Below are 25501 nucleotides of genomic sequence, written 5' to 3' on the forward strand. Positions count from 1 at the left end.
CATATTACATGGTTGACCCTACAGACACATTTTTAAGTGAAACGAAAGATACACAGAGCATATTTATTCTTACTATGCATGATGTCTCTGATATTTTTATTCTACTTCATTTAAAAATGTGGACCCATTAATTAGCAATCCACTATCCACCACCCACCCCCAGCAACGTGGACGAAATGAATGAAAGGACTTTGAAGGACTTTGAAAATCTGATTTCCTTCTTGTTGTTGTTAAACTGTTCATAAAAATCCACTCTGTTGACTGAGAAGTCCATGATGACAGTGACTTAACAATGACTTAATTATTTTTCTTTTTCTTGTGGAATCCTTCCCCAGACCATCTTCTCCAGCTGGGCTATTTTAAAGGCCTGCATAAAATGGGAAGACTGTAGCATATGTTCATGAAAAAGTACTTTGTACTTTTGCTTAATTTTTTTTTTTTCAGTTGGCACAAAAACAAACAGGACTGCATTCTTCCTCCTCTGACATGTAGTGGCCCCATTCAACAGACCCTCCCTGGGCTCACTTCTCTATAAGTCTACGTATGTACCAGCTCTGACCAGTGCGACAGGAGCCACTGCCACCACGAGGTTTAACCCCCGGGGAAGGTGGGTTCCGACCTTCTCTAGAGGCTCAGAGAAGAATAAAACCTCACTGTACTTCCCGTTCCTCAGCACAGACACTGCCCTGTCCTCGGTGGATTTGCCAGTGAAATTCCTCTGGTGGCAGGAGGAAAGGGGAAAAGCCACACGGGGATCTCACAACTCCAGAGCACAGCAAATAACGCGGCGGGGCACGTATATATTTAGAAAACCGTAAAGCAAGCCTCAGGGGAAAAACAAAACAAGACAAACAACCGTGGAATCAGAAGGCGACTGGGCGAGCAACGGCGGCCTGGGCGACCAGGGAGGGTCCCTGCTCAGGGACCCACCGGTTCCGAAGGTCTAGTCTCTCCCCCTTAGGACTCGGTGCAAACCCCTGCCCCCGGGATCACGCGAGCGGCAAACTAGGCGCAAGCTGTGGCTCCAGAGTCCGGGGAGAGCGCGGCTCCGGGCTCCTGGGGTCACCCGTCCGCGGGCAGGGCAGCGAGTGACCCTGAGAGCGCGTCCGGCCCCGCGCCCCGCGTGCGCTCCGCGAGGGAAGGCGAGCTGGGAGGGGGCGCAGGGCAGACCGGGTGGGGGAGAGGATCACGCCCCCGAACTTTCCTGTCCCCTCGTCCCACACGCTCGAGGTGGAAATAACAGTAACATAAAACACGCTTTACACCCGACGTTACCTCCCTCCAGCGGCCTCGCTCCGGAGGGAAGCGCTGTAAAGCGCGGACCGGGCTCCGGCCGAGGCTCGTCGCGGAGCAAAGGTTCGGCCGCGGGGGATGCGCGCGGGGACCCACCTTCCGGGAGGCCGGATCCGCGCTCCGGCCCGCGGCCGCCCCGCTGACCCTCCCCCTCCTCCGCCTCCTCCCCTCCCTCCGCCCTCCCTCCCTCCCGGCGCGTCTGCTCCGCACCGGCCCCCGCGGAGGAGCCTGGCGGCAGCACCCGAGCCGCCGCAGCTCCGGCCCGCAGCGCGCCCGCCCGCGCCCCCGGATCCCACGCAGCCGGAGCCCCGGGCCCGCGCCGCGCGTCCCGCGCACGGCCGGGCTCGCCGAGGGCCCCGCGCTCCAGGCTCGGGCGCCGCGGGCGGCAGGGAAGGGCGGCGCGGGAGCGGACGCGGAGGCGCGGGGGCGGCGGCGCCAAGGTGACGAGCTGCGCACCTGGAAAGTTCCGGCGCTGCGGTGAGCTCGGCGGGCGGCAGGCTGGGGCGCGGGGGCCGCGCGGAGAGGCGCGGGGCCGGGGTGCGCCGGTGCGTGCGGGGCGCGCGGGGCGCGGGGCGCCGTTCCACACCCGCCGCTCCCGTGCGTGTGTGTGTGGACGCGGGCGCGCGCTGCTCGCGGGCTGTGGCCGTGCTCCCCGGCGCCGCGGGCGCGGACGGGCTGCGTGATCCTAAGATGCGGGCAGGGGCGGGAGCGGCGAGCTCGGCTCTGGGGGCGGGGGCCCTGGGGCCGACCCCACCGCGGCGGCGGCCTCCGGGGCTGGGGCTCGGCGGGGCTGGCCGCGTGCGCTCCGGCTCCTCCAGCCCTGCGGAGCGGCGACGAGGCGGGCCCGGGCGCGAGGACTTGGGAGTCCGCGCAAACTTGGGCGGGTGCTCGGGGCGCTCCCAGCTCCCGGAGGCGCTTTCGCGTTCCTGCATTTCTAAGTGATGCAGAGACAGGAGCGCGCGGACCCCGCAAATCGCCCTCTTAGAGGATGGGGGAGAAAGCAGGGGTCCTCGTGGGGAGGACTAGGGTGCGGATGGGCGGCGGTCGAGGCCGGAGATGAGGACAGAAACAACGGAGGCAGAATTGACAGGTAGAAAAGTCTGATTTCCACCTTGTTCCAGAGGTTCCGAGGGGCTTTCTTTGTTTGTTTGTTGTTTTTTTGTTTTCAAATAAGGGAAGGGAGCAACGTACAGCTCCCGACCCCGTCCCCAGTTCTTTAGAAATCATTGTCTCTTTTCTTGGCAAGTTTCTGTTTAACTCCCGGACAAGCAGTGTCTGTTGCCGCGCTCCTGTGTAGTGCACCGGAGAGCAGGACCTAATATGGTGGAGAATCCTCTTTGGAGAATGAGAGGCCATTGTGCCTGCGCTGAGACACTGTGTAACCGAAAATAAACGGCCTCAAACGATGTGGCAGAGATCTCTGTGCTCCGTGTGCAGACTGAACTACAGTCCTGTGCGGTCCTTACAGGTGAGGCTAACTCACCGCCCCGGGGAAGGCAGGTGCTGCCTGGATGTTGCCCAAATCTTCTGATCCTACATTGTCTTCCTCTAGGCCATTTCCCTATCAGTTATTCCCTCTTCTATGATTTCATTTTTCTGCATCTTCACTGGTTCATGATTCCAGGCTTACAAACACACTCAAGTTCCCACTGTTGTAAAAATCCACTTCATGAACCAAGTTATCATCGTGAACCCCCTGCTCTCAAGGTCAGCTCTTCCCACGGTCCTTTGGAATCAGATTTCTATCCCAACTCTTGTGTGAAAGGCTAAATTCCATGCTTTTTCCCTCTGATTTAATTTGCTTTGGTGTATCTGTGGGATGTAAACGGCAGCCTGCTCACTTCTTGGAAATCTTTCCTTCCTGGCCTCTAGGATACTTCTGCGAGTTCTCTTACTTGTACAACTGCGCCTTCCGTGTCTTCCTTATTTGCTTCTCTGCCTCTTCTCCTATCAACAGGATCTGTAGGTATCATCTAGATGTACATATGTAATGGCAAAGGCATTCCTTCTCTTTCTCAGAGTGATCTCATCTACTAATGGGACTTCCAAGTCTTCCCTCTGTAAAGCAGTCTCTTGCCTCGACCTTTCTTTTTTGCTCTATCTGCTTGACATTTCTACCGTGATGACACTCAGACACCTCATGCCCAACACAGATAAGGTCAGCTTCATTCCTGTCCCCATAAAGCACGCTCATTGCCCTGACTTGGGTCAATGTCACGGCACCCAGCCCATAGGTGGTGCTCTGTTCATCTTTGAATGAATGAATCAGGTAATAGTACTACCTTCCTCTAAGCCTTCTAAGATCAAAATATTGGGATCATTTTCTTTCTTTCTTTCTTTCTTTCTCTCTCTCTCTCTCTCTCTCTCTTTTTAACTTCCCTCTGTGTATACCCATTTACTCACCACATTGAGGGATTTAGTCCCTGCAGGATTCCTTCCACCAATCTTATTCTGACTATGAACCCATTCATACCCTCTCTCACTTTTACCAAAGCAATAGCTTCTTCTTTCCTTATCTCTAGTTTTTCTTTCACATGGGATGTGTGCCTAGATACTTTTCCTCTCCTTATTGCCAGTCTCCTGGGCATGTTAATCTACTACTTCAGCCTGTACTGAGGCTGTCAGACACATTTGCAACTCCCTGCTCCTGATTTTCCAGTCCTCACATCTTACGGCCTACTGAACTCCTCCATATTAGTTTCTACAGGTCCTTCAAATGGAGCATGTCTGGAATTGAACTCCCTGTCTCATCCCTCCAATCTGCTCCTCTTTTTGGTTAATGACATCCCCTCTTTCCCAGTTTGCCACAGTGGAAATTTCCAAATCTTTGTTCTCTTTCTTCTTATCACCACTCAAGTTCCATCAGCTATAATATCCTGACCTACACCTATAAAATTACATTTCTCTGTCTTGGCCTGTCTATCTGATACTGCAGCACCCAAAAATAGCTGAATGGAATGCCACCACATTGGACAGTGAAAACACAGGATATGTGTCATTTGTAAAATTCACTATGAACATCCTGTTGGGTTGAGAGGCCCTTCAAAGAGAGAGTCAACCTCTGGGGTAGCTGAAACTGAGCTCATATGACTGCCTGAGGAAAGAAGATTGCTCTCAAACTGACATGCTGTGGCTATAGAAAACACACAGTAGATTCAAAATTGAGTCCCAGGTCATCAGTCACAAGACGGGTGGATGGTTCTAACTGTAGCAGCGACAGGGAGCTGAGCTGTTCTCACAAGGGCAGCTCTGTCTGCTTCACCTCAGGGAGAAGAAGCAGGGGTTTATATATTTAGCGATGGTTAATTATTTTATAAAAGAAATTTGGTGAAACAAATTAAGGATAGCACCAAATGCATCAGTTTCACATAGACTTAAAAGACTATTTATAAAAACTTATGTAATTCACTTCTCTGATTTCAGGGCAAACTCTCTATATCATAAAAAAAAAAGAATTGATTCTACTTTTCATGGTCTATTGAAGGCCAGGAAATTGCAGAGTTACCTGTAGTCATAGCTTTTATCAAATCCCTGATGATCATGGTTTTCTCTTCTGGCTGCCATGGAGTTGGTCCATGTAAGCAGAGTTATCTTGAGTTCCAGAAGTTCAAGACATGAGAATGGGGTTGGGACTTTGGCCTTACCTGGTCCCCATCACCTTTTACTTGGATTGGTGCAATAACCTCTTACTTTGTTCCTCTCCCTCTAAGCTCTTTTCACTCCATTCCATATTTATGGCCAAGAAAATAGTCTTTTCTCAAGGACAAATCTGACCATATAACTTGAAAAAAACTTGACCTACACTAAAATGCAGATACCATAACATGGCCTATGAATTCTTCAGTGTCTTATTCCTGCCCTAGACTTTTCATGGCTCGTCACTCTCTTTCTCCCATCATGCATCTCAGTCTGTTTCCTGGATATGCTGCCAGCTTTTTTGCCTTCACTCTTTAATACATGGTTTTTTTTTAATTAATAGGCTTTAGTTTTTAGAGCAATTTTAGGTTTATAGAAAAATTAAGCAAAAATTACAGAGTTTCCATATGTTCCCCTGCCCCCTCCACCTATCCCCTATTCTTAACATCTTGTATCAATGTGATACATTGATACAATTGTATAATAATATATATTGTTATTATGTATATTATATATTATTATATATTATTTATAAATATAATGTATTATTATATATTATTATATTACATATTATTATTATATTATATATATTATATATATATATATAGTATGATAATAAATGTTACATTTGGTACAATTGATGAACCAGGATTGGCCCATGATTATTAACTCAAGTACCTAGTTAACAATAGGGTTCATTCTTTGTATTGTACATTCTGTGGGTTTGGACAAATGTGCAAGTTGCGTATCCACCATCACAGCATCACACAGTAGTTTCACGGCCCTGAAACCCCCCGGTGCTCCTCCTGTTCTTTCCTCTTTCCCTCTCCCCAAGTCTCTGCAACCACTGATCTTTTCAATGTTTCTAAATTTTGTCTTTTCCAGCATGTCGTATAGTTGGAATCATGCTGTACATAGATTTTTCCAGACTGACTTCTTTCACTTAGCAATATGTATTTAAAATGCCTCCATGTCTTGTCATGGCTTGATCATTATAACTTTTCAACCCTGAATAATATTTCGTAGTCTAGGTTTACCGCAGTTTGTTTACGTGTCTGTCCTATGAAGGACATCCCGATTGCTTCGATGTTGTGGCAGTTATGAATACAGCTACTGCAGATATCCATGTGCAGGTTTTGGTGTGGACGTACGTGTTCATATCAGTCAAATTAATACCAAGGAACACTACCGATAGATTATATAATTATGTAGCTTTATAAGCGACTCCCAAACTGTCTTCCAGAGTTACTGTATCACTTCACATTCCCATTAGCAATGAATGGGTGTTCCTGCTGCTCCACATTCTTTGCAGCATTTGGTGTTGTCGGTGTTTGGATTTTGGTCATTCTGATAGGTATATGGTGGTATCTCACGACTGATTTATTTGGAGATTCTCTAACGACATACAATGTTGAGCATATTTTCACATCCTTATTTTCCACATGTGTATCTTCTGTGGTGAGGTTTCTGTTTGGATTTTTGCCCATTTAAAAAAATATTTTATTAATTTATTTGACAGAGAGAGAGTGAGAGAGCACAGCAGGCAGAGCAGCAGGTAGAGGGAGAGGGAGAAGTGGACTCCCCACTGAGCAGAGAGCCCAGAGGTGGGGCTTGATCCCAGCACCCTGGGATCATGATCTGAGCTGAAGTCAGATGTTTAACTGATTGAGCCACACGTGCACCCCTTATTTTGCCCATTTTTTAACTGGGTTGTTTGTTTTCCTATTGTTGAATGTTAAGTGTTCTTTGTATATTTTGGATACTAGTCCTTTATTAAATATGTGCTTTGCAAGTGCTCTCTCCCAGTCTTTGGCTTGTTGTTGCATTCAGTCAATGGTGTCTTTGCAGAGCAGATGTTTTAAATGTTAATGAAGTCTACCTTATCGACTGTTTTCTTTTCATGGATTGTGCTTTTGATGTTTTATCTAAAAAGTCATCACCAAACTCAAGATCACTTAGAATTTTGCCTCTATTGTCTTACTAGCAATTTTATAGTTTTGTGTTTTATGTTTAGGTCTTCGATACATTTGAGGATAATTTTTGTGAAAGATATGAGATCTGTATCTAGATTAATGTGTGTGTGTCCAATTTGTTAAAAAACTATCCTTTCTCCACTGAACTGTTTTTGTTCCTTTGTCAAAGGTCAGTTAACCATATTTGTGTGAGTCTATTTCTGAGCTCTATTATGTACCGTTGATCTATTCATCTATCTTTCACTAATACCACTGTCTTGATTATTGCAGCTTTATAGTAAGTCTTTTTTTTTAATAGTAAGTTTTGAAGTCTGCTTGTATCACCACTGACTTTGTTCTCTGATAATATTGTGTTCATTTAGTGCATGTTTTTTGATCAGTACATTTTTCTACTAAGATGAGTTATTTTGTTGGGTAAATAATGGTAACAGTACTAATAATAATGTTAAATAACGGTAAAGTAAAAGTAATAATGTTTAATATGGCTTATCTTATTTGACCCTCTAACAACTTTACATGATGTGCATAGTGACTTTTATCTGCCCGTGGCTCTGTCTGTGGGTCTGTCCATCTATTCTGTTATTGACACCCAAGCCCAAAGTCATGCCCAAGGACAGATATATACTAAGGAAACTGCTTGGGTTGAGAGTCTGGCTCTGTCACCTTAGTCAGCACTATATCATCTCCCATATTTACAGATAAATGTATTTATGTCAGACTCCATATGGGGAGAGAGAGAAATAGATATCATCTACATCAGAGCCAAGATTGTGGTTTCAAACTAGTTTAGGGCTGGAGGAAAACACAGACAACAGAGCACAGCTGCCCCCACACTGGCCACCAGGTGTTCGACCACACGCAAGAGCCTTCGCGGGCAGTTTGGCTTCTCCTGCGTCTTCCAGGTACTTCTTGTTTGGGATATTTCCTAAGTGGTGATCATATTAATGTAATAATAATTTAAAATTGTATTTTCTTCTTTTCTTGCTCAATGCCACAACTCATTCCATTCCTCTTGCCTGTTTATGGAGACAGAAGAATCCCACCTTCACGGTGAGCCTTTTTTTTTTTTTTAATTAATTGTCTTCCCAGATAGTTCGGTGGGCCCCTTTGGTTGAAGGCTTACCCTAACTATGTGCAAACAGGTAGAGGCAGTGTGAGGGAATGACAACGCTTGTGGAGTCATTACAGTCCTGGATCCTGAGCTGGGTCATTCGTGAAGCTTTCTGGTCTCCATTCTTAGGTGGAGCTTCCCTTCTCAGGGGAGGTTGCCCAGGCTTTTCCAGAATCATTTCTTTCTTTAATGGAAGAGATAAGCCAGGCAGAGTAAGGTCCCCCTCACCCCCAGGGAATAACTGGCATCTTTAGAGACCTCTTGTCTGGAAGACATCCAATATGCTAGACTTTGTCCCAACCACCAATGATCTCTTCTGGGAGTTTCCTCCCACCAAGACACTCAGTGCCTGTCTCCAGCACTGTAAGAGCTACTTACAGTAGTGGTGCCTGTTGTGTGTCAAACATTGTACAGGATACCTTATAAACATAATCTTCATAATGACCTTATGAGCTAAATATAATTATACCCGCTTCCTAGATTGGAAAACAGGATTCTAAGTCATTTGTAGAAGGTCACACAACCGGAAAGAGCAGGTTGTCTTCCAAACCCTGGCTGGCCTGACTGCATGGCTCACCTTAAATTCTCATCTTCATCTCCAAGTTCATTTCTTATTACATCAAGTCTTGCCCTCTGATTCTAAGAATGACTCTAATAACCTGTAGTTGCTAGTTTGATGGAGCAACATCCTGTGTTTCTAGCAATATGTTCTCCTTGTGGCTAGCAATACATTTTTGAAAAAGAGCTTATCTATCTTAGTGACTGATATAGGAAACAGTGAATCTAATTAGATTTTGTGAAGCCAGGCACTTGAAGCTTTGGCTTGAGGGACAACAAAATTTAAATGAGTGAGCTAACTGAGAAATCAGACTCAGCATTGAGCCGTTCAGTAACTTACTTACGTATCTTAAATTTGTTACTTGAAAGATCAGTTAATTTCACTCCTCTTAAGAATTCTTGGCTTAAAGGATTTACACAGTTTCTAAAGCATCTGCATTAAAACAGGGGAAGAGATGGTGTTTTGGGAGGACTTAACACCTGTCTCATTGTGTTTCAAGTTTGTAAAATTATTGGATTGGAATAGGGTATTTTGAGTACCATACATAGAGCAAAAATGTTTCTAAGCCTTTTCATATTAAGAATGTTGGAACTCTTTTCTCTGTCCAATTGGATTCCAAATTCATGGAGTTATGCCCCTGATATAGTACATGGCACTGCCTTAGGTCTTAGTAAACAGTTGTTCTATGAATAAAGAGTAAGTTAGTTTAATGTTACTTTTCAAAGTTTTTATGCTCACTTCTCTTTATAAGGCAATCCCTTTTCCTCCAACCCGCCCCTTCCTCCAACCTGCCTTGGTTGGGAATGCTTGTCCATGGACCTAAAAAGCATGTCTAGGAAATGGGTTACTGCTGGATGTTAAAAACTTGTGCACTCATTAATTTAAGACACCCCTGGAAGCCCCATCTCATGCCTGCCGTGCAGAATCACATTCAGGTTTATTCCTAGGTCCCAGTCTCATGTCTTCTGAATTGCTTATTTGGATACAAGGGTGTCCACTTTGTTGAATTCTAGTCTCCTCAGCCTCTTTATATATTCTTAATATGTAAGAACAGTCAATACCACCAAGTCAAGAGAAACTTAAAGGTTACGCCTGCCACTTCTCTGCAGCATAGCACGGCGGTCTTTTGGAGGCTAATGTTTAATAATGCCCACTCTGAACCTGAGTTCTATGAGGAACATCTGGGCATCACGAGATTCCTTCTGTCAGTACGTTTATGTGCTGCGTGTGCCGCCTGTCTCAGGCAATGTGCATTGGCTGTTTGGTTGCATCTGCTTGAGGCTTAGAGGCTGTTTTACATCTGTCCGTCTTTACCTTTATTGCTGTAGAGGTCACGATTATTCTGGGGGAGCTAGTGAAATCAGTCTGAGCTTTCATTTCTCCTTGAGTGCGAAATTTAGAGGGAGAGAGGGCAAGAATGTGTGGCTTTTGTAACTACAAAGTGTCATCTAGATCTTTGGGTGTTACATCATGAGAGAGAATTTAAACTTAGTTTACAAGTGTTATAATGCGTCTTGAGCTATGGCTGTCAAAAAGTACACCTGTGGAAATATGACGTTTAGATAGGTAGCCTAAAAAGACCTACACCTAATGGGAATTAAAGCAGTATTTTTCCAAACTCACCTTTTCAAGTTCTCCTTACTGGTTTTGCTCATATGCACTTCTGATCTGCAGGCGATTTTTAAAAAAAATTTTCATTGAATTGATTCAGTAAGCCTGGTACCTAATTTATCTCCCACTTAAGCAATAATATCAACGAAATCACCAGTTTGTGGGGCCAGTTACTTGTATTTATAAGGAATGTTACAGTAAACACAGAGCTTTGAACAACGACAAAAGGATTCTGACAGAATTAAAACCACCCTGATAATCCTCATTCATGTTACCCCCACCTGAGATCTGCTGGTTAGGGACGCACGTTGGGGCCTACATTGAACATATTGTGAACTGGAAAGGAGTGGAGCCTTGCACTGCACATCATCGTTTTGGGATAAACCTTGGCTTAAGGATATTACATAAAGGATGTCAAGGACTCCTTATCCCTCTGCTCTCCTTTCTAGGAACTGTTGCCCAGAACTTTTTAACAGGGAAATACAGAACACAGGGGTGCACGCAGCAGGAGGAACGCATTAATAAGGCAGCAGCACGGCTTGGTCTAGTCCACAGGAGGAAGGCAGACGCGGTTTTCTAGATCTGGGAGTAGTTTCTTGCCGCGGCTGCACAGGGAGCTGGGAGAGCGGTGCCCAGTCCGAGCCTCTGCTCTTGTAGCTGCTCCTTCGTGTGGCCTCTTGGCTGCGCTGACGCCCAGTTTTGCTGTGGGGCCCTCGACGGCTGTCCGGGGAGAATGAGCGGAGAGAAGCGCAGGGAGCTCGGGCCGCTGGCGCACAGTGCTTCGGTGTGACACCTGTGCCGTCGTGGAAGGGACAGGGAACAGCAAAACCAAGTGCCAGCTCACGGGGAGGTGAAGGAAATCAGTGGCTCGCTCGCCGCCTGGAAGCAGGGGCACCACCGTCCATAGTGCTGACCCACGGGGTTCGCGCTTATGACCCAGATCGGGATGAGGCGGGCGGGCCGGGACGTGGGTCCCTCCCGCACTGGGTCACCCCGATTCTCTGCCTTCTCGCAGGTCCTGGAGCAAGATGGGCAATGGGTCGGTGAAACCCAAGCACGCCAAGCACCCCGACGGCCGCGCGGGGCCCCCGGGGGTGCAGGCGCTGCGGGCCAGGGTGGCCGAGCTGGAGAGCGAGCTGCGGCGGAGGGAGGCGGACGTCCAGGAGCGCGAGTACCAGCTGAAGGAGCTGCGGGAGCAGCTGGCCAAGCAGACGGCGGCCGTGGCGGAGCTCACGGAGCAGCTGCAGGCCAAGTGCGTCCAGCTCAACCAGCTGCAGGACGTGGTGCGCTCGCAGGGCGGTGGCGCGCCGCAGGCCTCGCCCGGGAAGGCGCCGCTGGACGTCCACCGCGAGGCCTCGGGCTTGGTCTCCCTGCACAGCAGGCGGGGGGCAAAGGCCGGGGTGTCTGCGGAGCCCACGAGCCGGACCTACGACCTCAACAAGCCCCCGGAGTTCTCCTTCGAGAAGGCGAGAGTGAGGAAGGACTCCAGGTGAGGGGCACGCGCTCCGGCGGGGCAGGGCGGGGGGTTCCTCCGGCCGCTTCGGGGAAAGGGGACACGACCCCTCTCAGATGTGGACGCAGGGGACCTCCAGCGTGGGTGGGTCCTGGAGAAGGGCCCCTCGAAGCTGAGCTCCCCTTTCCACGGGGGAGGCGCTCAGCCGGCCCTTGGGATGCGTGTACCCGGGAGCTGAGCTCGCGAAGGTCACGCCGGTCATCCTGAGCGCCCCGAGGGCTGCGCGGAGGGGGTCCCAGGAGGCCTGCCCGCAGGAGTAGGCTGGATGCGGGCACGGATCACCGTGCATGGTCAGTGTGCGGGCTCAACCCTGCTGCCCGCACCGACGGTAAGCGTCAGGGAAAGGAAGAAGTGGGATCCTCAGAGGGGAGCGAATTCGTGCCCACCCCACGGTGCGGGCGGAGCACCGCGGCCGGCCGCTGTGTTAGATGCCGGGCGGGTGTTAGGGCGCGGACAGGCGCAGAGCCTTCCTGGGGGAGACCGCCGTCCACACAAAGACCAGCGGACGCGGGGTAATTACTAACTGGGATAAATGGTATGATGGGACCAACGGGATCAGTATCGTGCTGGTGTCTGCAGTCCGGGGAGAGAAAGGCAAGAAACAGCACAACTGGGGTTGTCCTGGAGGCCTGGCTGACGAGGTGACCTTTACCTGAGGCCTGAAGGAGGAAAAAAGCCTGGATGGGGTGGAAAGGGCATTTCAGGTGGAGGGAACAATCAAAAGAATGAATTTTGAAAATAAAGATGTTTACAAGGAATTATAAATGTTGGTGATAGCGTTCTTGTACGTGCGTGCATGTGCACGTGTGTGTGTACATTTCTTTTCCAACTGAAGGTTGGGTTTCCCAAGCTGGGAAGACTGACTAGAAACAACCCAAGTTAGGGTCTCTTTTCTGTATTATTTTTAAGTGAATGAACATTTATTAGTTGAAATTAAATCTTTCACCTTGATAACATCTTGGCTGAGCCTGGAACTATTGAGCAAAATGCAAGATTTGTGAATCTAAAACAAATTTTAACTTATTCATAAACACAAGTCATATAAATCAACGTAAAACATCTGACTTAAACAAATAAATGATTAATTTTGACAACAGAATTACAAAGGGAGGTTTAATTCATCAATTTGTTGACAGTCACATAGTGCGTGATCAATAAATATTTGCTAAGGAAACAAGTCACACTGGGTTATTAATCATAATACTCTGTGGCTGAAAGAAATCTGATTAATATTAGAGTTCAGAAGAGTTTGCTGTTAAAAAAAAAGAAAAGGAAGAGTTTGTTGTAAGCCAAGGCTTTTATTATTAGTTGGTTTAGGAAGGTCGTATCTACTCCCTTTGCAAAACTAATATTTATTTTTAATGGTGTGGATTTGTGGATTTGTGCTGGAAATCATCTAATCTTCTCTTTTGATATAACAGATATTTGCATATATAGTAATATTACATATTACATATTACATATTACATATTACGTAGTATATTATTATATGTATGTAAGCACAGTATATTATTTGTCCCACCAAAAATCTTTCAAATAGGAATCTTTCAAATCTTTCAAATCTTTCAAATCTTTCAAATAGGAATCTTTCAAATAGGAACATTCTTGTATCTAAGAGAAGCATCAGAGAATTTAATAGCAGTTCATCTTCTTTGACCTGCCCCTACATATTCTACCAGATTTCTCTTGAGCAGAAGTTGTGTTCATTCTTTTGTTCCAAAGACTTGTCCATCTTGAGGCAGAACACCATTCTCCTGGTGTTAGGGAACTGGATCATCCAAGATAAACATACTCCTTTGTATAAAATTTCTTTCTTTGTATTTCTTTATTAACTCTTTTGTAATCAGGAAAAGAAATCAGTAGTTAGGTGCAGTCAGTTTCTGAGCCAAACCACCTGTCTATAGTGAGTGGGACACAGGAGGGAAAACATTAGAGCTCTAACATTAGAGGACTAAAAATGACTCTCCTCATCGTAAAGACAAGCCATGGGTACAAGTCTACGTCGAGGCCATGATGAAAAAGTAGGCTAATGGCTTTTTTTGTTTTTTTTGTTTTTTGTTTTTTTAATGAATAAGTCCTGAAGAGACCAAACTAGATCATCCCTGTCCTAATGTTCCCTCATACACTTCCATAAAATACTGTGGCTCTAAATTGAAAAAAAATAATTAGAATTCAGGGACCATCCATTCTTTTTTCATGGATTGGTTTGTGCCCCAGGTTCCCTTGCAGCAGTTTTTGCCTCAAGTTTTCTTGCAATCTCCCTTGCAGATGTCTTTCTTCTTAAGTTTGGAATAACTGCCTAAATATAGATGGCTAACATCATCAAGTCAGAGACTTTAAATTTTCCAGTTTTTTAAAAATCAGTCAGCATTACAAATCATTTCCCAGTTTCAAGTAGTTCTAGTTTTAGAGAAAAGCCTCAAATAAACTTTGGATATTATTATATATCTTTCACAGAGTCTACCAAAAATCTTGCGAGAAACAATTTTCTAGGAGTGAGAGCATTAGAAAAGAGGGGAGCGTCTTTAATTGATAAGAGGATGGCACTTGCTGGCTTAGCTACTTTTCCAAGCAGTTACTGGCGATATTAGAGAATTTAATGTATCCGTCAACATGTTTCCCTCATTTATTTTGAGGTTCTCATGACTTATTTGTTGAGCTCTATAAAGTTTCTTGGCTGATTTTATGACTGAATTTGTTCCTACTGATAAGTGGCAACAACATTTTGGAGTCCCTGCTTCCACACCGAGTCAGAAAGCCACTGAACGGCTTTTTGGTCTTTCTGCCAACAAGAATGTGTCCGATGAGTAGCGGACTTAACAGTGAGCAGGAAAGTGAGGGGAGATTCCCAGCCCTCTTGCCGTCAACAGCGCTAGGCTTGTATGATGTACCAGCGGAAACCGTGAAATAACACTGGGGGACGACAGATTTGTGACCTGAAGATTCAGATTCAGTAATTCATGAGAAACTGGAAAGCCCAGCCCCGGTACTCTGTGAGCTTGCTGGGCCCGTGCTCAAGATTATTGTAAACGACAAGTGAACTTCACTAACGACCAGACAGCCCACTTATGCCAGCTTTGCTGTCCCGTACCCATCAAGTGTTCCCGTGGGGCTTGAAGGGGGAACTTAAACTGTATAGAGGGACCTCCCTGGTTTCTATGGAACAACGTATGTACTGTAGTGGTGCTGGGAAACTCTTAACTCAGTGCTATTCGATAGGACTTTCTGCAGTGGCGGATGTGTTCTATAATCTGTGCTGCTCAGTGTGGTAGCCAAGAGCAAAATGGGGCTGTGAGCACTGGAACTATGGCTAGTGCCACAGAGGAATGGAATATTTGTTTTAATTAACTTTATTTTATTTTTTAAAAAAGATTTCATTTATTTATTTGCAGAGAGAGAGCAAGAGAGTAAGAGCAGTATTACAAGCGGGACGAGTGGGAGAGGGAGAAGCAGGCTTCCCAATGAGCAGGGAGCCCAATGTGGGCCTCGATCCCAGGACCCTGATCATGACCTGAGCCAAAAGCAGAGTCTTAAACACTGAGCCACCCAGGCGCCCTGTTTTAATTAACTTTAAAATGGAATAGCCACGTGTCTGGTGGTTACTGTATTGGATGTTGCAGTTCTGGATTACGTAGTATGCTTTAACCGAAGTAGAGCTGACGCACAATGTTATGCTAGTTTTAGGCGTACAACGTCGTGATTCGACCACTCTAAGGAATGCCGTGCTCGCCTGAAGCCTAGCTTCCATCTGTTGGGTCTATAGGACTATTACAATACCAGTGACTATGTCCCTACGCTGTGCCTTTCATCCCTGTGGCTTCCTGTTTCCAGAACTGGAAGCCTACACTCCACACCCCCCTTCATCCAGCCCCCATTGTCCTCCTTTTCGGCAATTTCCAGTTTGTTCTTTGTCTTTATGGGTGTGTTTCTGTTGCTTTGTTCTGCTTTGTTTTTTAGAGTCTGCGTATAAGTGGAATTATATGGTATTTGTCTTTCTCTGTTAACTTATTTTACTTGCACAATACCCTCTAGTTCCATCCATGTTGTCACAAATGACAAAATCTCATTCTTTCTATGGCTGAGTAATATTCCGCTGCATACAGACACACCACAGCTTCTTGATCCATTCATCTGCTGATGGACACTTGGGTTGCTTCCATGCATTGGCTATAAATAAGGCCGCAATAAACATAGGGATGTACGTATCTCTTAAAACCAGTGTTTTCATTTTCTTTGGGTAACTACCCAGGAGTGCGATTACTGGATTGTGTGCTGTTTCTGTTTTAATGATTTGAGGAACCTCCACACCGTTTTCCATAATGGTTGCACCAACTTACATTCCCACCAACAGTGCACTAGAGTTCCTTTTTCTCCGCATCTTGGCCCACATTTGTCATTTCCTATCTTTTTGATACTAGCCATTCTGACGCATGTAAGGTATGATCCCTCATTGTGGCTTTGATTTGCATTTCTCTGACGATTGGTGATTTTGAACATCTTCTCTTGCGTCTGTTCGCCACCTGCAAGTCTTCTTTAGAAATCGATTGTGTGTTTTTGACTGGAACTGCTATTTCCTGAGATGGGAATTATGATCTAGAGAAGTTTGACAAAAGTATGTAGACAACATAGGACTCGTATTTGGTTCCAGGACAAAGCCACAGCAAATGAGAATGTGCTTGTCAGACAGAGGTGAGCACAATGTGGGATCACTCTTAAATGGCACTGAACCTGCGGTGTATCATGGCCTTTTGTAGCGACTTGGCTTTGTATCCACTGACCATTTTTGACTTCAGAGGCATACAACTATGTGGGCACAGAGCCCGTTTCTATTACAGGTACTTAGCCTTACTGAAGTATCATAAATTATGATGAGTCAGAGCACTACAGTGTATCAAGAGCTCTGATTTCTGACTTAAATTTATCATGGCAAACAGCTGGGGATTTAGAGCTGGAAGAACCTTTACCGCAGAAGAGGGGAGACAGGCAGGGGAGTTGCAGAGTATGTCACGGTAAGCGGCTAAGTTTAGGACCCAAGATTCTTGACCTTGAAAGCAGTTCGTTTCCTCTACAATCCTGATTTTCTTAGAACTCCCCACAAAAATCAAAGCCCTCACGTCAGACAGTGTGGGCACCTTTTCACCTGCTTTATTGGTGGATAGGAAGAGCATGGGTGCTTCCTGGCTCCTTCCAAGCAGAGCTGAGTAGAGCTTACTCACTCTCTCAGTGCTTACCAAGTGCTGGATCCTCAGGGCTCAGGCCTGTGCACTCCGATATCTATGGAGGGGCACAAACGGGTTCCCAAATGAGCCCAGTGCTCTTCAGGGCTGACAACTGAATATTAGTGGCAGAGGAGGGCAAGGAAGCATTCAGATAGCATTTCTGGTCATGTCTGACCTGCCTTGAACACCAAGACAACCATGGACTCAGAGGTCAAACCTTTCACTGAAATTAAATTTTCCGTTTATGTAGACATTGTTTAGCAAACTTCAGCATCGGCAGAGCAAAATTACAAGCTCATGCTGCATGTCTGGCGGAACACAGGCACATTAATCAGAGACATCTGGCAAGTTGCTAGTATGACTGCCTTTCGCTAAGAACGCAAAAACTATCATTTGAAACTATTGTTCTTCCCTGAAAAGGAAGGATAAAACAAAGACTTGCCATCTGACTTCAGATGTTGACTCTAGTCTTAGGAAGGACAATTAGTTTCCTTTGTCACTCCCACCACGGGAGCAAAATAGGTGAAAGTAGAAAATGTTGGTGAGTTATCCATGGAAACAAGATCTACATGAAGGGATCGAGAAGGAGTGTGGTTGTTATCATCTGGGTTTCCTTCCTGAAGCGGGGCCGAGCATTTGAGTGTGTGTTACGGAAATGTGGCTTCTTTACTAGACAAAACTGCTTGTATGGAATGACCAGTAGTGGTAATAACAATAGCTTTTATATGTCACAAAGTATGTGCCAGCCACCATTCTGGATGCTTCACAAATACTGAATTATTTAATTCTCACAACAAACCTATACTACAGATAGTATTATTATACCGCCATTCTACGGATGAGGAAACTGAGGCGTGCAAAATTAAGTATGTTGTCCAAGATTACACAGCTCTTAATCTCAGAGCCAGGATTCAACACCAGAAACTCCGCTGTCTCAAGTCTGTTCCAATGGCTCCAGTATACCACTTTTCCAGGATGAAAATTACATTTTGGTTGGGAAACCCTGTAAAAAATTAAATATGTAATTAGAAATGGATGCATTTCTAGTGCTTTGGTTTTGTATGATTCCACACAGCTCCCAGCTACTGTATCTCCCTGAAAATGATGCTTCCAGAAAGTGTCGTCCTGCACTCAGTTTGCGGTAGAGGAGCATGTGCTGGGATAGGAGAGAAAGAAACTTCTTTTTTTTTTACTTCCGTGAAATCATGACTTAGATGTTGCTGCTTGAGAGGTTCTATACCCAGATTTCACGTAATCGATTATTAAAGATTTGAAGGAGTATATGTACAGACTTTTGTTAATCAGTTGGACAGTTAAAAATTTGTATTTAACTGTCTTCGCTTGCATCTTCCAAAAAGCAGAAAATGAAAGTCTCTATATAAGGAAAGAAAGAAGACAAAGTCCAGTTGTGCGGTGATCTGATAGCCAGAGGCTACAGGTGAAGGCAGAGGGTGCTGTGTCTGGCGTAAGTGGCCAGAACGTTTGAGGACAGTGGTTACGTTTTCCCGCGGTGGCCTGCAATGAGACACCCCGATCAGACCCGGCTACGCAGGAATGCCTGAGAGAACGTTACTGGTTAACTGCTGGGAGTCTGTTCCTTTCTCGTGGAGACAGGAGACTTCCCTGATGAGGTGGGAGTTGCTTTTCATGGCACCAGAGAAAGAGAAGTGGAAGCTCAGAGTAGTTCAACAATTTTCTGAATTTGCTCAAGGTCGTGGGATCGGTAGTTCCCTGAACCAGGGTTCACGTCTGTGTCTGCCTGATGCACAGCCTGCCGTGGGAATGGCTCCCCCTGGAGGTGTGCATGCAGGGGAGGAGTGGAAAGGGTGGTGCTGCTTAAAAAAAAAAAAAGGTAGGGGAGAGGTAGGGAGCACAGACAAGTTGAGGAACCTCCTAGAATTAGGTAGCGGCTACCTGGACATCTTGGTGACCTTAAGGAGGCTTAGGCGGACGTTCTGATTCCTGGCCCCAGTCCCTCTCACTTCTGGCCTCTGACCCGTCGTCTTTCTCTCCAGCAGCCGAAGGCCCTGGGCCCCCCTCACCGCGAACCGCAGCCGGGTGGCCTCTCGGCTTCTCAGATGGTCTTCTGCTCGGTTTATGGCCGCCCTTTGCCCCTGCTCGCGTTATCCTCAAATCTTCTGGTCTGCCAGTTGCCAGGTGTTGGGGAAAATGTCTCATTAAGCCTCAGAAAACACTCGACACCCGAGGCCTCACTGCTGGGAACAGTCCAGAGTCCAGGCGCAGGTGGGCGCGTCCAGCTGCCTCGGAGCGGCGCCCGCGCTGGCGGTCTCCTGGGTCCTGCCACGTGCCCTGCTGTCCTCAGACCCCACGAGAGCCAGCAGCCGTGGCTAGCGGCTGGGTAATGGCCAAGGTCTCCTTCAGTCCTTCGGGTCAACGGCTTCAGTTCAGTAACTAGAACCTCTTACTCAGCCAAGCTCATTTTTAATTTCGTTTTCTCCTTCTTTTGCTTCCCCGTTCTGTACGCCTGTCCCGTCTCTCCCGTTTCTATCGTGTACTTTTCGTCGGTTCCCCCTCATCTTCCTTCATCCCCAGCCAGTGGCCGCCAGTGCCGATTTCAAGTACCTGCTCCAGGCCAGGCACACCGCAGTGTGACCCCGGTTGGAATTCTCTCTGCAGGTTCACAGCCGCCTGCTGGCTAAGTATGATTGTCCGAGGCTCGGCAGGCAGAAGTCACCGGCCCGGGCTCACCGTGCAGTGCCGTGAGCCTTGTGACGTCCCCTGGATGTCAAGACAGCTGCCACCTAACCAGAGCCTCCCTGAAGCCTATACTCATTCTATTGTACTTGCTGCGATCTCACTTCTACGATGTTGACCACAGTCTGTGGGGCTGCTGGACTGCGGATAGGTTCCTGCAGATGAACCCAGCGGGTCTGGCTTTGAACCACCGTCCTGCAGGTCTGAGAGGAGCCTCCAGCTGCCCTCACTTACATCTTCTAAGTGTCTTCTGAAATGCGCTACTCTGTTCTGACCCAGTTTTTTCTTATAGACATTGCATGTCTTTCTGGACACTGCCCGTTTTCTGGTTAGATTCACAAGAAAGAGTACAATAGAAGCAGTACAGTCCGGAAAACAGTGACCTTGGATCAGAGGGAAGCATCTCCACTGAACTTTGCCCTGAGAAGCAGCACAGTCTGCTTCCCGAGAAGCCTCCCTTTTCTCTCTGGAAGCCTGAGCAGCTCTGCTCCTGTCCCCTGACTTTTTCTAGGGTTTACATTGCAATGGAATTCTCAAGAAAGGGAACATATCTGAAGCCAAGGGCAAAGCTTTTCAGTTTTTAGACTCTTTTTTAAATTTTATTTTTTTAAATTTACTTGACAGAGAGATCACAAGCAGGCAGAGAGGCAGGCAGAGAGAGAGGGGGGGAAGCAGCCTCCCCGCTGAGCAGAGAGCCTGATGAGGGGCTCGATCCCACGACCCTGAGATCATGACCTGAGCCGAAGGCAGATGCTCAACCCACTGAGCCACTGGGCACCCGTCGGTTTTTAGACTCTTTCTAGAAGTACCTTGTCTGTGAAAGATATGTTCCTTATGTTTCTTGTATTTATTCTTTGATTAAAGCTGTTTCCTTCTCTTAAAATCTCATATTAAAATAATTTACCTCCTTCCCTCCATGTTGACTCTCCTTCAGATTAGTTGCTAGTCATAGGTATTTTAGTGTAGCCTTGTTTAACAGGTTCTTGTTAAGTTTTTTGTTTTGTTGTTGTTGGTTTGTTTTGTTTGAGATATACAGCCAGGAATGACCAGAGGGTGTCTTGTATATAATTCAGACTAAAATGTGAGCAGTTGGGAACTCTCAGTGTCCATTTAATGCTTCCTGGAATGTATGTTTATCATGTCCATTAATTTTAACTGGTAACTTTCAAGCCACAGGGGTTTGAGCATCCCTTTGGGGATGATAGATCAAGCTCTCAGAAATATGAAGGAAAGAAAGACCTGTAGCTTCCAGTCCCTTCTTTCCAGGTCAGATGAGGAAGAGGGAGGTAAAAGGCGAGAAAGATGTTGCCTGAAATTTCTTGGAATAGAAACACTGGGAAAGCCAGGTGTATTAGTTTCCCTTGCTGAGTGATGAGCCAACACGAACCTAGCAGCTTAGCAACACATATTTGTTATCTAGAGTTTCCATGGGTCAGGAGTTGAGGCACAACAATTAGGTCATCTGCTCAGGGTTTCACACTGTGAAACTTTTGACTGTTTCACTCTGACTGTTGTCAAAGAGTCGGCTGGCTGTGTCCCTTCCTTGAGCTTTCTAGTGGAAGAAGGCCTCCTCCAAGCTCACGTGATTGTTGGCAGAATTCAGTTGCTTGTGGTTGTAGGACTGACATCCCCATTTTCTTGCTGGCTGTCAGCAGTGGCAGCTCTCAGCTCCTAGTGGCTGCCCGGAGTTCCTAGCTGCATCCTTGCTCCCAGACCCTTTCACAACATGGCAGCTTACTTCTTCAAGGCCAGTTGGAGAATCCCTTTATAGTTGATTAAGATGAAATCTTATGTTACACACATGGGGTGACCCTCCCTTCACTGTTGGTGTATTCTGTTGGCAAGGAGGAGATCGCAGGTTCTACCTCTCTCAAGGGTTGGGGATTATACAAGAGTTTGACACAAGGGATTGGAGATCATGGAGCCATCTTAGAACCAGGCCCTTCTGTTTTTCTGTTGTGAGAGTCCCCGAGTAAGAACGCCGGCCATGCTGGAGATGCAACGCTGTACGTAAAAATCCAGAGGCTTGTAGACGTGTGTCTGTGGCAGCATGCTGTGAGCTATGTACCGTAGCCGAGACGTGAAAACAACCCAGATGTCCACTGATGATGGGATCAATGGGTAAATGAAATACAGTATATACATATAATGAGATATTATTCAGCCTTAAGAAGGGAAGGAAACTCCTTCCTTTTTTCATGCTATTAATATGAACGAACCTTGAGGACATCATGCCAAGTGAGTAAGTCAGACCCAGAAGGACAAATATTGTATTAGTCCACTTACATGGCATAGCTAATCACATTTGTAGAGACATAAAGCAGAATTGGAGGTTGCCAGGGGCTGGGAGCAGAGAATGGGAGTTATTGTTTAATGGGTAGACTTTTAGTTTGGGAAGATGAAAAAGGTTCTGCAGATGAATGGTGGTGATGGTTGAAAAACAATGAGAATATCCTTAATGTGACTATACTGTATTCTTAAAAATGGTTAAAATGGTATAGTTTGCAAATGTGTGTTTTACCATAATTAAAAAATAATTCCAAAGTCCTGGGGCTGACTTGACAGCATTGGCCCCAATGTGCTAACCCACATTGCGGGTTCTATATGGTTTCCTGGGAGGAGGGAGAGAGGAGTAAAGACTTTCTTATTTCTGTGTTTATTTGTAATATTGCAGAGGAGAATAAGATATGGAAAACTCCTACAACAGACATTAATTTGTTATTAATTAATCAGCCACTGTTAATTACTTGATAGTAATTGACTGATTGCTTCACCAGCCTGCAGTGGAGTCTTGTTTCCAGTGCAGTGGGAATCAAGAGGAAAAGGACAACTTTAAGCTCCCTTGCCTTTTCTTGTTTACAGCCATAATTCGTAGCCTTAAGCGTGCATTGTAATCACCTGGGGAGGATTTAAAAATACTGATCCTTGAGGTTTAACCGCCAGGGGGTCTTATTAAATTGGTTCGAGGTGAGCACCCTGGGCACCAGGATTTATACAGCCTCCTGAGGATCGTGATGTGCAGCGATGATTGGGAGCCAGTGTTTTGTTACAGGAACAAGCTTCCTACCGCCGACTCCAGAGATGTTCAGTTTGACGACTGAAGAGCAGGGCTCATCGCAGACTTACGATGATTGTGCATATCGTTGAGTGTGTCAGGTTAACTCCCTTGTAAATTTTGGTTGTTTTTAATGTTTCATTATTAAACTCTGTTCTTGGATGCTCGTGGGAATAGGCTCCTGGGCACACATTTAAGAGAGAGAGAAGTCTTTGCCGTGAGCATGAAGGAACAGTAAACGTGATTAAATCACAACCGTATTCAATTACATGGCAATAGAGTGAGGGAGCGGACAGGAGAAAGTCATGCTCATTTTCTGATTATGCACGGAGTGATCTCATCGTTCTCAGGCTAGTTTCTCCAAATCATAAACTTGTGCCTTTATTAGTTTTTTTTTTTCTCGTTGGTTTATTGCTCGAAGCATATTTGGGGGAAGGAAGTGAAGAGATGCTTAATTTGCTTATCGTCTGCGGCTTGTTTACGAAATAGCGACACCTCTCATCTCCATTCTTGTCTCTGTACCCGTAATTTGTAAACTTGGGGAAGGAGTAGGAACGTTCGTAGCCCGTTAGCATTCTTAATCTTTTGAGTTCCTCTGGGCTCCATGTGCACTCGTAGGTTTTGACTCCTAAGAGGATGAAGAAGGCATGGCCACGCAGTTGGAGATCACAGTCTCCTTGGGGAAGCTAATATGTTTGCAGTCTTGTGCAGTTTGTATTCTAAGAGGAGGTGTGTAGAGGAAGGAGGGAGCACACTTTGCTTGGTGGGATCGGGGAGGGCTCCATGGAAAAGATGAATCCAAGCTGGGTTTTTTGAAGGAGGAATGGCCGGCAGAGAGACAAGGTATCTGGCACATTTGGGGACTTGTAAGCAGTTCAGCGGCCCGTGGGTGCTCTGAGCACCGGGAGGCTGAACAGGCAGCGAGGCTGGATTGTCAAGAGTTTTACCACCATTGGGAGGGGAGCTCCCTAAATAAAATCAAGGTAGGTCTTAAGTATAGTTTTTAGGGCTGTTTGAGGTTTTTAAGTTGCTGGTTACTTGCCAGCTTATAAGAATAACAGCTATCCCTTAGGTAACGTATTTTACGTGCAGGGCACTGTTCTTAGAGGTTTATACTGTGAACTCATTAAATTGTCATAGAAATCCTATGACCTGTGGACTGTGTTTATTGTAATTTTACAGCTGAGGAAACTCGAGATTAAGTAACTTGCCCAGGGTTCCACAGTTCATAACGGGCAGAATTAGGACTCAAACCCTGGCACTGTGGCTCCAGATCCCGTGCCCTTGGCAAATGTGCGTTACAGTACGCTTTCTCTCTCTGTGTGTAATTGAGCTATGACGTGCAGTGCGAGTTGCATGGCCTCAGCCTCTCTGCTCACAAGAAGCCCTTGGTAGATAAGAAAGAAGGCAGCAGGCAGAGGCCACTGGCCCCTACTTTGCCCTGAGCTTATGCAAAGAAGGTTGCGGGATACGCTGTTGCAGAACAGAAGCAAACAATGAGAACACAGGCCTCTAACATCAGAACTGGAGAAAAGATGGGGGACCCTAACGTAACAGAACTGTTGGTGGACTTTGACCAACTAAACTTCCTGAAGCAAATTAAAGGACAGAAATTTATTGCTTTCAAGAATGTTGATTACATAGGTAGAGGATGTAAAAGGATTATAGGAGGTTCTCGGTGTGCATTCTGAGATCCAGCCTGGTGGGAGGAGCTTGGAAGTGAGCTGGGTGTCTCAGGAGCGTCTCTTTGTGCATCCCTGGTTTCTAGAACTTTTCCCGCTCCGCTCTCCCACCCCCAAAACACATGCCGTTGCCGCCCCCATTGCCAGCTACTACAACTGTCATTATCTTACTAACGCGCGTGATACTCCTGTGAAGCAGATACAATTCCTGTGCTTTCTCCGCAGCGGAGTCTGGGATTTGGAAAGTTCAGTGACGTGTCCAAGGGGGCACCGTGAGCAAGGGGCAGAACAGATTCGAACGAAGGATTTTCTGACTCCAAATTCGTTTACACATTTTTTTCCACATTTTTTTTGATTAACTTTTCACTGAAGTACGCAAATCATAAAGGGAACAAGCCCATGTTACCCCCAGACAGACCAGACAACAGCACATTCCCCATTCCTCAGTCCCTCTTTCTCTCTTCTAACCTCTACCATTATCCATCTCACAGGTAGGCAGGGTCAGTGCTGGGATTATCACAGATTACTTTGTGACTATCTTTTGTATTCTTTGAAGATTTGATTTACTTATTCGAGAGAGCATGCATGGGTGGGGTGAGGGGCAGAGGCAGAGGGAGAAGCAGCTCCCCCACTGAGCAGGGAGCCCAACATGGGGCCTGATCCCAAGACCCCGACACCATGACCTGAGTCCAAGGCACATGCTTAATTGAGCCACCCAGCTCCCCAGTTTATTTCTGAATTTCATCTTAATGGGCTTATAGACTAATTTGTTTGTTTTATATAGTGAGAGTCACTTATGTTATTGTGTGTGGCAGTAATTAATTAATTATTAATTAATAATAATGACCTATTAATTATCAGTGTTTATTGGATGTTATGCCACAGCTTGTCAATTCTACTATCGTCGGGCATTTGATTGATTTAGCAGTTTTGAGCAAGGCTGCCGTGAACATTTCTGCATATCTCTCTCCCTCTGTATATCTGTCTGTATCCGTGTGTGTCTATACATACGCACTATGTCGTACGCATGTGATTTATGATGGTTATGTGCCTAGGAGAGGAATTGCTGGGTAGTATTTTCTCTAAGCTCACGTGTAATACAGACTGCCACATAGTCTTCCGACGTAGTTGAAC

At 46.2% G+C, this 25501-nt stretch overlaps 1 protein-coding gene across 2 annotated transcripts in view; it reads left to right on the forward strand.

Moving 5' to 3' along the window:
• The first annotated feature begins 1654 nt into the window (after positions 1-1654).
• Positions 1655-25501, forward strand: part of PRKG2 (protein kinase cGMP-dependent 2) — a 95748-nt gene continuing 71901 nt past the window's right edge. For both annotated transcript variants that reach the window (XM_032881874.1, XM_032881965.1), the window contains exons 1-2: positions 1655-1770; positions 11199-11672. In XM_032881874.1, coding sequence (XP_032737765.1) covers positions 11212-11672 — 461 coding nt within the window. In that variant the 5' untranslated portion in view covers positions 1655-1770; positions 11199-11211. The remainder of the gene's footprint in view (positions 1771-11198; positions 11673-25501) is intronic.

The sequence above is a fragment of the Lontra canadensis genome, unplaced genomic scaffold (assembly GCF_010015895.1).
Source record: "Lontra canadensis isolate GAN:19392208 unplaced genomic scaffold, GSC_riverotter_1.0 scaffold1, whole genome shotgun sequence".
Classification (NCBI taxonomy): domain Eukaryota; kingdom Metazoa; phylum Chordata; class Mammalia; order Carnivora; family Mustelidae; genus Lontra; species Lontra canadensis.